At 33.6% G+C, this 14129-nt stretch overlaps 1 protein-coding gene across 5 annotated transcripts in view; it reads right to left on the reverse strand.

Moving 5' to 3' along the window:
• The window catches only part of VPS13A (vacuolar protein sorting 13 homolog A), a 112024-nt gene that overhangs the window by 18179 nt on the left and 79716 nt on the right, over positions 1-14129 (reverse strand). For all 5 annotated transcript variants that reach the window (XM_087742756.1, XM_087742755.1, XM_087742754.1 and 2 more), the window contains 14 exons: positions 12569-12722; positions 11540-11686; positions 10892-10973; positions 9487-9556; positions 8869-8974; positions 6102-6215; positions 4310-4455; positions 4112-4193; positions 2985-3098; positions 2441-2516; positions 2176-2339; positions 1782-1827; positions 1337-1460; positions 198-312 (listed from right to left, as the gene is read on the reverse strand). In XM_087742756.1, coding sequence (XP_087598882.1) covers positions 198-312; positions 1337-1460; positions 1782-1827; positions 2176-2339; positions 2441-2516; positions 2985-3098; positions 4112-4193; positions 4310-4455; positions 6102-6215; positions 8869-8974; positions 9487-9556; positions 10892-10973; positions 11540-11686; positions 12569-12722 — 1540 coding nt within the window. The remainder of the gene's footprint in view (positions 1-197; positions 313-1336; positions 1461-1781; positions 1828-2175; positions 2340-2440; positions 2517-2984; positions 3099-4111; positions 4194-4309; positions 4456-6101; positions 6216-8868; positions 8975-9486; positions 9557-10891; positions 10974-11539; positions 11687-12568; positions 12723-14129) is intronic.

The raw sequence follows: 14129 nt of genomic DNA on the forward strand, positions 1-14129 counted from the left end.
TTTAAAGTTGTATCACAGAAAGTGAAGAAAGAATCACCGAAGTGGTCATAACTCTAAGAGATTAAATGGAACTCCTTGCCTACTGAGTTAATGGCTAAGGGGTTGTAGGGAATTTAAGAAAAGGGAAATTCTGTAAAATATTTATTTCAACATATGATGAGTTAAAATGTACATCAAATTATCTTTGTTTTCTTCACCTGTAACATTTGACTTCCGGCTCCATCTCTTAATCTGTAAGGTCTAATAACTCCATCTTCACCAAAGAAGCGAGGTGGGCGCAGGCTTATCACATCTTCTGACGAATCTGCAACTCTGACAATAAAGCAGTGAATTTAAGGTATGTGTCAATAGCTCTACTCAGCTATATTATTTAGCAAAGGCTCTAAATTATTTTAAATACAAATTAAATTCCAGTACTAGTACAGCAACTCTTGTTGCCTATATATGTACTTTTGCATATGAATAGACACTGAGTAGATATTCTATGAAACAGTAACACATTTTACTCAGAAATCTATTTCAGAGAATGATTATTAGAAAATTAGACGGCACAGGGCAGAACACACCTGCAATACATAATTAGTGTCTAAGTACCGTACCTCAAAACTTCAAAATTAAAGACATCTGTGCCATACAGAACTTCTGCTCTGATATTTTTCTTGCATTTCTCTGCTAAAGAACTTAAAGTGGAAAAATAAAAAAGACTGGCAGTCTTATGGAAGCAAAAGTGTTCCAGCTTGCTACAAAGAACAGGGGCATTAAACAGCTGTATTCAGATGAAGCTACAAAATGCCCCCTCAAAACACCTTCTCCTACTTCTTTACACATTACAGTGTGAGATAATCAACAGCAACGTGTTTATTAAAGTGAGACTCTCACAGTATTCAATATGCAGTCCTAACACAGTTCCCAGTCTGAACAACAGAACAGATCCTGGCATGACCTGGCAGTCTTGGAACTCATATAGTAGCAATAATATAAAAAGTAAGTTTTGACGCAGCTGAGAAGTCCTTTTTTTCCTGTATATTTGGGGTAAAAGGAAAAAATCAGCAATTGGAGGAAGTCTGATTGCTGAGGCTTTTAAACTAGCTTCTTTGGTAATACTAGGAATACCTGAGATTTGATGTTGTGGTTTTTATGCTATCAATGGGTATTTTTTAAAGAGCCACGTATTTATTATATAAATAACAATATGGATAAGATTTTTTTCTAGCTCATCTGTATTAATGACAAAGTTGAGAGTTCCAGAAACATTGACACAGAAGCGATATAAAGACACAACATACCACTGCTACTACTATTGTGTTTCATGCCATACATAATTCTTCATACTTACTTTTTAATACCCTGAAATGTGCTGCTTGCCATGTCTATGATTCCTCCAGTAGGCCTAGCTACTGCTCCCACTAAGCCTTTTCCAACACCTTTGAAAAAACCAGCTGCTCCTTCTTTCTGAGCTCCTAAAAGGATTAAGTTATATATATTATTAAGTTTTATAATATATATATTATTAAGTTTTATAATTAAATCATTATAAAACACTTCTGAGTTTTTCTTACAATCTTAACAAACTTAATTACCATTTAATTACAAATCTTATTTGATATGCAACTACATAGTCTCCTCCACACAAAGTTCACGTAAACAACATTTAAACTAGAAGTCAGTAGGAATACAAAATGTTTATAAAAAGTTTTATAACTCAGATTTACAATATCTCATCAAATATCAAGAATTTACCATCATATGAACAGTTAATGCATCAGAAGACTTGAACTTACCTCTTATTGGTTTTGTAACTATTCCTGTTATGCCACTGACAAAACCCTACCAAGAGAAACAAGAGACATTACAAATATGCTTTCAGATTATATTTTTCATTTTTTACATTTTTCTTATTACTTCGTTAGTGAGTAGCCTCAAAGTATGTTTTGGAGTATTTTAAAATTCACTACAAGTTAACAGAATTAGAGGCACCTGCTTCACAGTTCCTACCTTCTCTTCTATCCTCATATATTTTCCTTTAAAACTATCACTCAATTGTGGCCATATATTTGCAAAGCCAGGATTAAAATAAAGAGTAACAAGTCTCTGGTGACTATGGCAGCCTCTATATTTCTTACTCTTGCCTGCATAAAATCCATTAATCTTTTCATAGTTTTTTTTTCTCCTTACAGAAACTAATCCTTTTCCACCACGAGTGATACCCTCTCTCAGACCAGTGGGCTGTTTATTCATGGCTTCTCTCCTTTTCTGCTGGTAATCCTCATCCATAGTTATCGCAGCTACTCCTTTTGCCATAGCACCAGTGATTCTCGATGCAGCACCAGCTAATCCACCTATTGGAAAATAAAACAAAGTAAAATGCCAATGCAATTTACAATTACACACCTATATTGCTTACTATTAAGTATACTACCATCATAAGGCTGAAACTTACCAACAGCTCCCCCTACTAGTGCTTTAAGTCCTAGTGCCATTCCTTCTATAAATTCTTCAGGACCCTGGATGGCTCCCTAAGAAAAAAAAGGGATGCATTTATGTTAAGCTTCAAATAGTATGCGTTACATATTTTTACATCTTACGTTTCTATTGGAATTTATAGATAACAAAGAGAACAAGAGAACAAGACCAAGTGAGAAAGTACGAAAGTGCCCACAAGAGCACCTGTGAGAGACAGAAAGACTATTTTAGAATAGTCATTCCCTAAAGTCTGCTTATTTTAAGGCAAATGGAAAAAAAGCAGATTTATTTTAAAATAAGCACCATGAGGAACAGTCTTTTGTGAATTAAGTTAAATGTATGACTCTCTCCTTTTTATCTCTTGAGTTTTCCGGTAACTTTTCCTTGTACTTTCACTGTAAATTTTCAATTCTAAATCTAAATTTAAAACCAAAAAAGGTATTAATATATCAACATTTTCAATATAATTCTTATCTATCTACTTGTGCTACATTTCATAAGAAGGCACCAGAGATTTTCACCTGGTAAGGTTCATAGAAGAATGCTTCTACGCCTTCAGACAAGCCTCTTATGAATCCAAATGGATTACCCAAGACATCAAGGCCAAGAATAAGAACATACATCTGTTTAATAGCCTAAAATAAAAATAGTTATTAGTAAAAATATTTCAGAAATTACACTAAAACAAAGGCAAACAGTGTAGTATACCCAGATCAAAAAAAAAGTGAAAGCAACATGAGTTTAATATAAAAAACTCAAAATTATTTGGAACAGTAGAAGTAGTTGTATTAAAAAGGATCTTAATATGATTTACTCACTGTAAGTCAGCCAAACAAATGTTACTTCTTACAAGCATTTCAGAAATAACTGACATTACTGTTCTTGAGATTTTACAAAGCAAGCACATTACCTAGATTTCTCTCATACTACAGGACAAAATTTGGTCCGTTTGCATATGCTGAGAAAATTTTGTTGACTGTCACTGCAAAACGTTATAACTACATCTGTATGACGTGTAATTTGATTTTAAAAAAGGCTGAGCATCTCCTAGGAGATTTCAAATTTTCCTTCCATTAAAAGGAAGAGTCAGAGAACAATGGATAACACATTTCCCAATGAAAACCCTGTATAGGTTTTTTCTCCTTTAAAGATGGACAGAGCACTAAATTAGTATGTCCAAAGAATCCCTTATTATTAATGAAGGATGGATAGAAGACGGCTAATTCTTTTATGCAAAAGCAAGTCTGCTGGATTCTCTCCACTGGATGACAGGACCTTAACTGTACACAAAGGCCAAACAGGGATCATAATTCATATACTACTAAGTCCAAGAAAAAGCATTAATATTTTGATGCCAATTCTGCTCTGTCAGAGCTGCGTTGTGTTTGCTTCCACTATCCATTCCAGAAAGTTGTTTTATTATCCGTGCCACTTTTCCTCTAGTCATAATTTGGAAATGGTACTCACCCCCAAAATAAAGGCAATAGAATCCAGCTGATGAGTAATTGTTTTGTATGTGTTTATGTATTTAGCCTTTGTACAAACATACAAGGCTGAAAGTAATTTTATTGATTTTCATAGAACCAAGTGCACAATAACACTTTCAAAATATAAATTTACTGAAATACTGAAATTTAGTTATTCTAACCTGTTTTGAATAATGCCTTACAACTGCCGACTGGAGCTGTTGTGTAGTACAGAAATGATAGCAGAGTTCAAAGAATGCCAGCCTAAAAAAAAAGAAAAGAGAAAAAGTCCTTATTATGCAGAGCAAAATAAAATCCAACATATGTAATATTGGTTTAATCTTTGGAAGTAATCTTTACAACTATATTTTTTAACCTACTTAAAGACAACATCTTGTACATCTGTGAGGGTGGCTCCTATACTCTTCAGCAGGAGATTCAAGGACTGAAGTGGTATCAATTCATTCTTTCTTTCTTCTTTGTTACTGTCTTCTCCACCCGTACTGAGTGAAAAGCTTAAGTGTAACTAAAGAATAAAAATGAGATTAGGAAATAACATGGTTGGTTATTGGAAGTGCTATATTTCTATATGTATAATCTTTTGGACTATTGAAAAATTGAGATAAGACATTTCTAATCTTGACTGAAATCAGACTGACTTCATAACAGACAACATAAATACACCATGTAGGGCGATGAAAAACCACTGACATTTAAAGCCAAACTGAATAACTGGAACTACCTTTAAGAAAACAAGAACTTGAAATTGCTTACTCATGTTTTCAGATAAGGTCACCAGAATCTTTTAGCTATAATTTAGGTTATTAGCTTGTTTCAAAAACAACAAATACCCAAAATCAAAGCAAACTGAAAATGATAACATAGCATGGTGTCCAAGCAAGAATGAGAAGCAAAAGCCTTGAAAACAAATTATTATTAACACAAGTTTTACAGGTGCTAAATAAACACTGTTACATGTATACAAGAAAAACCCCACCTGTGAAGACGTGAGTATTTGTTTCACAGAAATTAAGGTGACAGTCTCAAAATAGAAAAACATTCAGGAAAATTGCTCAAATGGCAGAAGTGTGTTCAGCAGTTTGCAAAATCAGACGAGAATAAGTTATACCTGTTTCCGATTCTCTGAAGACACCACTATGTGTCATTCATTAATTTATGGTATAACAGAGCTTATCTATAGCTCATTTCAAAGATACATAGCTCATCTTGCAGAATCATCGTCACTTAATTCACAGCTCTATAGTGACTTCATAACTGTTAAAATTAATCTTTTATTAGAACTTGAAGCCCATTTATTTCATCCTAACTTGGCCATGTAATTTTTCTCGTCAAATATGACAAAGTACTTAAAAAAAAAAAAAAAAAAAAAAGCTTTTGTTTACTTTGTTATCTTAACATGTAAAGGGCATTTTACTTTTGTCAAATTCTGAGCAGCTTTTTTAATGAAACAACTGGAGACATACCAATGAACATCTAAATGAAGATACACTGAAACAGCTGCTAAATATACATGGGATGAGTTAGGCTAAGCTGTTTACATAAAGCTAGTCAAGCATTTCCTGGAATAACCTGTTCTAATAGCAGACCATTTCTAACATCTCATCAGATACTGTAAAGAGGTGAAACTCGAACTGTTCTTTGATCTATTTCCCATGGGATGGAGGGGAGATTCTCTTATTAAGAACTGTTATAGAGCCTATAAAGTACCATCACAGCTTTAACAATATCAGTTACACAAATAATCAAAAAATGAAGACCAGTAAGCTAAAAATGCATGAGTTAGATTTGGGTAGTAATGCTGGCTGCGTATGTTTTTTAGAAATTACCTCATTCCTCAACCCACAACACACTGTCTGCACACAAACTATAGCATTTTGCAAGGATCTCTTAAATAATAGAAAGAATTACTGTATATGAAGGAAGTAATGGATAGAAACAAAATAATGAACTTTTAATATAAATATTTAATAAATGCTAATGTAAACCCCATATAAGTTAGTGGTTACAATGAAAGCACTTTTCCAGGACATTTTTATTTTATTTTTGATCACCTCTATGTTTCCTCATTTCCAGTGCCTAACATACTGCAGGAGTATACTGCATCTCTTCAGCTAGAAAGCAAACACAAGCTGTACTGTGAAAAAGGTATACCTTAATTGGAGAGATATGAAAGTATTCATACAAGCTGATTTGTGATGTATCCATTGATGACACACTCATCAGTTCTTCTTGAAGAGATTCGACATCCTTTTTGAAAAGTTCTAGCTGTGAATGCATTTTCAAAAAAATATTACTTTAAAATTTAGAGTATATAAAACTACCATGTATTTGTCACTGAGATGCAATACATTAACTAATACTACTTACACTTTCCTGACCTTTTTTACTTAAAGAGTCAACATTTTAGAGGACTTTTAACTAGAGTTTGTTTGCTGCCTTTTTCTGTATGAAGAGGAGGAAACATGTATAAAAAGACAATCCAACATACATCTATTTAACAGTAAAAAAAAAAAAAAAGATCTATTTTTATGAAAGTTCAAATATCAAATATTTTCAAGTAAAGTTGGACAATTTTCACGTCGGTGAAACAAAGGGCATACATATATACCCTTTTGAACACATAATATAGCGCATATGTTTTTAAATACAAAAAAGTAGACTAAAGACTATTTTCTGTCTTATAGAAACTAGACTTTACATACTCTGAGAAGACCTCTATCTAGCCCTTTTCTCTTTTCTCCTTCAAAAGACAGAGTTTCTTTACAACAGTTTTTGAAGAATTGGCCAAGTACAAAAAACATTTTAAGATTTTTAAATAATAAAAATTCTAAAATTATAGTCAGAAAAGACTTAACCAGTCAAAGAAAATGAAGTTGTAGCTGAAAATAATGTGAGAGGTCCTTTCAGAACAGTAGACCTAGGTACCACCAAGCTACTTAAACAAGCTAAGCATTCAAGGCACTAAATATTAAGTAGGGATCAAATCCTAAAATTATGCCTTTCAATTCCACTACAAATGAAATTGTAGAAGAGGGCCTCCTCTAATCTCTGGATTCAGTGATTCGTCTCACAATGCTGATCTCAAATCATTCATCTTTCCACTGGGAGGGGAAAGAGAGAATAAAATACAACAATGTATTTTTTTCCACTACACAACCATGCATCGAAAATAAACATAATTTTTCAAACTAGCGTAACAATCTAGAATTCACAGGTACACCTGGTATCAACAGATGTAATGGACTGTATGCCCTAGCACACTGCTGGGAACCACCAGTTTAGACTACATATTCCCACATAGAAAATCACAGCAACAGGAAAGAAAGACAGGACTAGGAAGAATCAACAAGATCTTCATGCCTGATGACCCCAAACTCAAGGTAACCACATAAGTGTTCTGTGAACTGGACAGTACATTTATTTTTCCTTTGTAACAGGCCAGAAAACAAGCTACAAAGAACCCACCAAAATCAGAATCTTCTTTTAAAAATTCAAAGCAAAGAACTCTGTATGCTTAAGAAACGAAAGTAGGAAACTAAGCGTATATTTAATACATTATACCATGCAAGAGTAGCAAACTTACTTAGATGAAAATATCTACTAAACTATAACCCATAGCAGACAATTCTTACATGAATTTATTCTGCTGTAACCTTACAAAATTGTAACAAGATTCCTATCTTTCTTGAAATGTTATTCCAGAAATCAATTGTCTTGCTGTCCCACACTTCCTTCTAATTTTCAATTTATATTTACACTGGAGCAGCTTTTTAATCTTTTCTCCTTATTTTAGTATAATCCCTGAGCAGTAATGCTTTTTTTAATCTCTGATGTGTAGATATGGGGAAATAAAAGCAAAGTAAGTTGCCTTTCTGTCATACCTTTCACTTGCCACAGTAAGACAATACTTTTTAATGGCCCATCAAAAAGGACCTTTTTGCTCCACTCATCCAGGCAGCTCTTTTATGCAAGTATTTTGGGTTCATTTTTCACTAGCAGCATTTTTGAGATACAGACAAAACTGATAGACTTTCTGCTAAATAATTTATTATCATTTCATTGTGTACTGACATTCAAATTTCAATACTTTTAACAAGAACAGCATGCCCAATATACATCAGAACTGCATTGTATCCGTACAGCTTATCACCTTTTTTGGTTTTCTCTGGCAAATCCAAGAAACTCTGGCTCCTCTGTTGTTTTATGGTTGTATCTGAAGTTTTCATTATTATTTCCCAAGCAGACTACCTTGCACTTCATATAATAATATTTTATTTTATTTCTACTGTTCTTAAGCACAAACCCCTCTCCTTCTCCCTGTCCAGTAATTCAATTCCCTCCCACTGCCCTCCCCTCTCCACTTAGTATCAACATGTCAACTACATCATCTTCCAATTTTATAACTTTGCATACAATTACTGAAGACACTTTCACTTTCTAATCAACCTCTCTCTCCACTCCTTTTACATTCTCTTGCTTTCATGGGCAGATAAGTTTCAGTGATTTCCTGGCCAAGATTTTCCTAGTTTGTTTTTGTTTTGTTTTTTTTTTTTAAAATAAGCCATGTTGAGGAGGGGAGTATTATTTTCACTTCCTTCCTGTCTTGGGTTCTTAATTAACTGATCCCTCAGGCATTAGTTAGACCAAAGAGTCTACAATAACATTAGTTTCATTCTTTTCAGGTGGTTTTGAACCCTTCTTTGCATAACATGCAAGATGAGGATAAAGGAAAGAGTTTACTGTTTGCCTCAGGCAACAGTAACTCTTAAAAACCTCACAGCTTCATATTAGTCCCAGACACAGCAATTAACCAGCGTTATGGACACAGAAGACCAAGTTGTTTTTTCTTTTTTTAAATACAAGTTGAATAATTACAAACTTCAAATCTATTTAACTTTAAAAAACAAAAGGTTTCTACCTCTTGGTCACTCGGCACATCAGTCTGTGTAAAGAATTCAACCAGTGCATACAGGAATCCAAGATCTAATCTGAGATCCATCTCTTGAATCAAGACCTTAAAATACCTACACATGAAACAAAAAACAATTATTAAGGTGTTTTACAAAAAAATGTAACATGTAAAACTTAATCTAGGGTAGTTAGGCCACTTATGTATTGACTTCAGGTACCTTTTTTTTTTTTTTTTTTTTTTTTTTTTGAGGGATTCACCATTACTGGTGAAAAGAAGTTTCCCATAGTGGTGTAAGATAAACACATTTCCTGTAACCAGAACTATTTTAATCAAGTAGCGGCATTTAACACTCTATGTAGCACTGTTAAGCATAGAGTTTTTTCTAAATTAAAAAATACTAAAAATCTGCCTTAAAAAGACACTTAAAAATCTCTGCTTTACTCTGCAATTATGTGGATAATAAAGGGGGCTGAGCTTTCATCTCTCTTTAAGTACTCCGATCTTTCTGTGAATGAGTTGGTGTGAAGTTATCTTGCATTATGTTTGCCCCATAATAATTTTAAGTTTAAAGCTTGATTAAATATAGTCAAGAGCAAAAGAGACTGTACATGTCAAAATACTTACTTAATATGAGATATTTGTGAATGTCCTGCGGTTCTCATAACAATACTGACATCAGTAAATGGTTTTGGTGCTATGAAGTTGCAAAATAAAAAGAGATCAGCACAGATTTTTGTATGATATACATACCTTTATATTTTTAATATGAAAATGTCATATATGTTCAGGATTTTCTCAATCCTGTGAAGTAGGATTACATAACAGATATGACTGGCAAACAACTAAGTCAGGGAAAAGAGCAGGAACAGAAAGGAATAGGAAGATAAGGATGAAATGAAACATCAAAATTCTATTTCACTGATCTCTGAAAATGTACCACTTTTAATTAAAAGCAAATTAATATTGATAAAATCTTAGACTTATATAATTTCCTTAGTCATGGAATAAGATTTTACAATGACTGATACAAAAATATAAACTAAATAAAAAAAGAATTCTGCAGATTTATGCACGTTAGCTTGAAATTGATCATAGAACAAACACCTGACACCTTATTAGCTTTTGGACAAAATTACAAGCAGTATTCTTTGTCTCAGTCCAGAATCCCTCCTGAGATTACACAGGTCTTTCAAGTGGCTTTGCCTCGAACGAGTTAATGGAAGACTGCAGTTCATCACATAGTATACTGACATTGAGCTCTATGCTCCAAACAATGGAGAAGTTGGAAGGCTACATAGAAAAAAGGCAAAATATAATTTGCCATCTGCAGAGCTTATAAATGGTGCCTCACATAGCAATTTTGAGTTTAGACTGGCACTGGCACACATTTCTTATTAGTTAAGATTATTTCAGATAGGTCACTAGGTCATCTGTTGCATGCAAGCAAAGAAAAAAAATTAAACATGATTAAGATAAATAATTTATTTGGAGCAGTAGGGAAAAATCAAATGACTAAAGATGAAAAGTGAAACCTCACTGCTCCAGAACTCCAAATGCAAGTAATACAGAAACAGTGCAACAGATTCACTACCATCAAGATAGGCAACAATCTGATCTTTTTTTATTTTCAGCAGGCAACTCTTCTCCTCTATTAGTCAGCATTAAGTTTTAGTTGTGGTCTGAATGCAACTGCCAAAAGCCCGTTTTAAGCTTGATCTAAATCTAACTTTCATGTTACACTCTCCAAGAGCACTGAATTAGTGTGCCAAAAAGAAGCACTCAAAAGGTACAATATCAATGGACGAAAAAAATTTTGTTTTCTTCTGACTTTTAACTGTTTAAATGGTTTTCTGTATTTCACCTTTGTAGAGAAAACTGCTTCCCTATCTCTAACATTAGTACTTGTGTTATCTGTAGTCAGTAAGCTTATACAGACTTCATCTGATAAAAGTGACATTGTTAACTTCAGTACAAGCAAGTTATCCTGTCATTTCATAATTAAGGATTACGTTAAACTAGAACAACAAACCTGAATCCAAGGTGATGGACTTTGGAGGTTTAATAGGATAGAACACAAAGGGAAATATGGCTCCAGGAATCTGGTTTTGTATCTAATAGGGGTAAGGACAGGACAAGGTGCAGCACATTAGCTTTTCAATAGTGAAATATTTTAAAAGCAGGGCAAACACAACAATTATGAACATTACCTGTAGCATTCCACTAATTCAAAAGCAGAAAAAAAGCCACTATTGTGGTCAAAATATCTCTATTTTCAAAATTAAATAATCCAGTTCAAATAGTCTAGAAAAGCTTCTCCAAGTTGATGGTAATAAATGGTCCATGGAATTTTTGCAAAGGATTTGTCTTTAAAAATTTGAACATATGCAAGACAACAAATTGTACCTATTTTTCTGTTGGTTGTAAAGAAAAGCCACAAGAAAAAGCATCAAAGATGAATGGTGTTTTTCCTGAACAATCATAGTTGTCTGGGTTTTTTTTCCAGAAGCATTCAACTAGTATTTCCAAAGACTGAGAAGCACTGATGTAAAAGCCAATTAGGATGAAAGTACAATTAAATTCAATACATGACAAATCCAAACAGTTCTAAAAATAAATCCAAGTTTCCACAAAAGTTGCTTTTTCCTAATAAATAACTCACTGTTTTTTGACGACTCACCTGTATCCTGTAAATTTGAATTCTGAAAGACTTCTGATGTGCAGATGAACTGTATTCCACTTTTAAAGCTGGCAGATAATTCCTTCTGATAGGAATCTCATTTGGTTGTTGAATTTTCATGTTCATTCCATTAGGAGTTAAACACACCTATTATATTATTAAAGAAATTTTGGTATGTTATGTGTTTCAAAAGACTGCTTTTTATAATATACTTTGAAATTTACACTGTTCATTAACATTGTAAAGATAGCTTGGCAGTAAAAATTTTGCAGTTTTTAAGTCAGATGTCATAACTTTACTTAAAACAATCAAATTTTGTCATAAATTTAAGTAAAACTACAAAATATTGCATTATTTGGGGGATTACTAGTGTTTAATACATGGCTTTCTAGAGGAAAGGCAGAGTGGTATAATATAACGGTCTATGACTAAGATAAAAATTGGCTCATTTACCTATACCACGTTCATTTACCTACAACACAATTGTAATTAGTTATCTAGAACTTATTTACAGACAAGAACAGCAGCATTTGGAGCATAAAGTGCTTCTGCATTCCAGAATAATTTCTGGAATTATTTTTTCAGACGTATGTAGTTGAATGACACAGTTGAATTATCCCACAATAAGGCACCTGAAAAATACAATTTTGTGCTAAAACAAACAAACCAACCAACCCCAAATTAACACCCTGCCCACCTCCCTGGTATAACAAATGAACCAAATGCAAAGCTTCTTTATTATAGCTTTATGCATATTTAGTCCCATGACCTGCAAAAATGTTACACTTCAATTTCAAAGTTCGAAGCTAACAACAAAAAGCCTAGAGCAAGCTTTCAAACATCTACGGATTTTTTTTTTTTTCCAAAGATATTGCTCTAGACAGAGATAAAGAAGGGTTTTCAAATGGATTAGGTAAATCAATCATCTCAATTTTCACTGGAAGTTTCTTCAAAGATAGCAAAATTGATACATTATCTTTTTCCTGTGTATACATGTAAACAATACAATTAGAGAACTATGAGTATTACCAAAACATTTGATTCCAACTCAATAATCTTATTTTCTGAAGGAGTTAGCTCACTGTAATCTTTGAATTCTTGCTCTAATTTATCAGTCTGCTTAACACTCATTGGTCTCCATCTTGACTTCTTCTTGGGTTTTGTCTCCCAAACTACATCAGAACTTTGAAAACAAAACAAAGCACCAAGAGAGAAGGATTAGCTCTTTTAAAACAAGTTCTACCTACCATAGTATGGCTTTTATTAGGTTGTAACTACAGTATGAGAAACCACATCATAAAGTACTACTGTAGTAAGTAAAAGTGACCCAAATCACCTACTGCCTTCTTGGTACTAAGTGGAAGCCAGTCTCTCCAATATAATACAAAAAAGAAAAGTTAACAGCAAGTCTGTATAACTTCCCACTTTGATGAAGATGGGTATGTAAGGATACTTAATCAGGAAGCTCAGTTTCAACAGTACTACCATCCATTATTCTACAATCTCAATGTAGTTTTCTGCATATACACCTGCATGTATTTTGGCATAGCTGAATTTACTAGAAATTGAGAACTTCAAGTCAAGACGAAATGCCTCCTGAACTGCCTCTTATTTTTGATAGCTAGTTTCTTCACTCTGTTGGTTTAAATCAACAGACAATGATTTTGGTTTACATGTTTCCTCTACCGAACTTATGGCGGGGGTTTTTGTTTTTGTTTGGTTTGGGGTTTTTTTTCTTTTAAAATGGTATCCTGAAATCAGTTCTTTTCTTTTGTCTCTTACTTTTATTATTAATAAAACAACAAAATAATTAATCATCCTTAAAGAGCACTGGACTCTTTTCTGCTTACTTACACTGCTTCTGTGAGAAGCTCTCGTATCTGATTTCACCTTACAGTCAAACTGAAGGCACATGATAGGGCACAAACCAACACTATCACACAGATGGAAGGTATTTCTTCTTTCCACAAGTTACTCTATGGTCCACAAATACATAGCTTTCCAGACACAGCCCCCTAATCCAATCCCTTTTAGGTACATCTGTGTCTGTGTTCAGACAAATCCATGGCAGAACCACCAGAAAAAAAGCTAAAGGGCAAAACAACAGCTATAAAATAGACTAGTACCTTGAAATTGCTGGGAGTTTTCCCTTTTTTCCTCTCTTTTTTTTTTTTTTTCTTTTTTTTGCCCCTCTCTCAAACGTGCTGTGATCGCAGAACTGGCGTGGTGAAACATGTTTCTGCATCAAATTAGATACAAGCTGCCTTTTCCGTTCTTTTTATAATAGGACATTCACAAATGGGAACATTCTGCATAATAAGGCTTTCTTCACCATACTGGAGGAATAATCTCTTATCCTCAGAAAGAGCTTTCAGGAGTTTGACATCCACTCAGGGTTTAACAAGAAAACAACACCAACTATAAACACTGCTAGACTACCTGACTATGGATGACTGCTTGCAAAAAACACTGACTCAGTGAAATCTCAGCACTACTTTGAATCTAGGCAATTAGCTGCCACTTTTACTGGAGTGTGTTCACTGTCTACATAGTTATCAGAGCTCAGTTCCTCAGGTCAGGGTAAGCGTTG

This window comes from Nipponia nippon, unplaced genomic scaffold (genome assembly GCF_047370975.1).
Source record: "Nipponia nippon isolate SJK-2023a ecotype South Korea unplaced genomic scaffold, ASM4737097v1 scaffold_8, whole genome shotgun sequence".
NCBI classification, from domain to species: Eukaryota; Metazoa; Chordata; class Aves; order Pelecaniformes; family Threskiornithidae; genus Nipponia; species Nipponia nippon.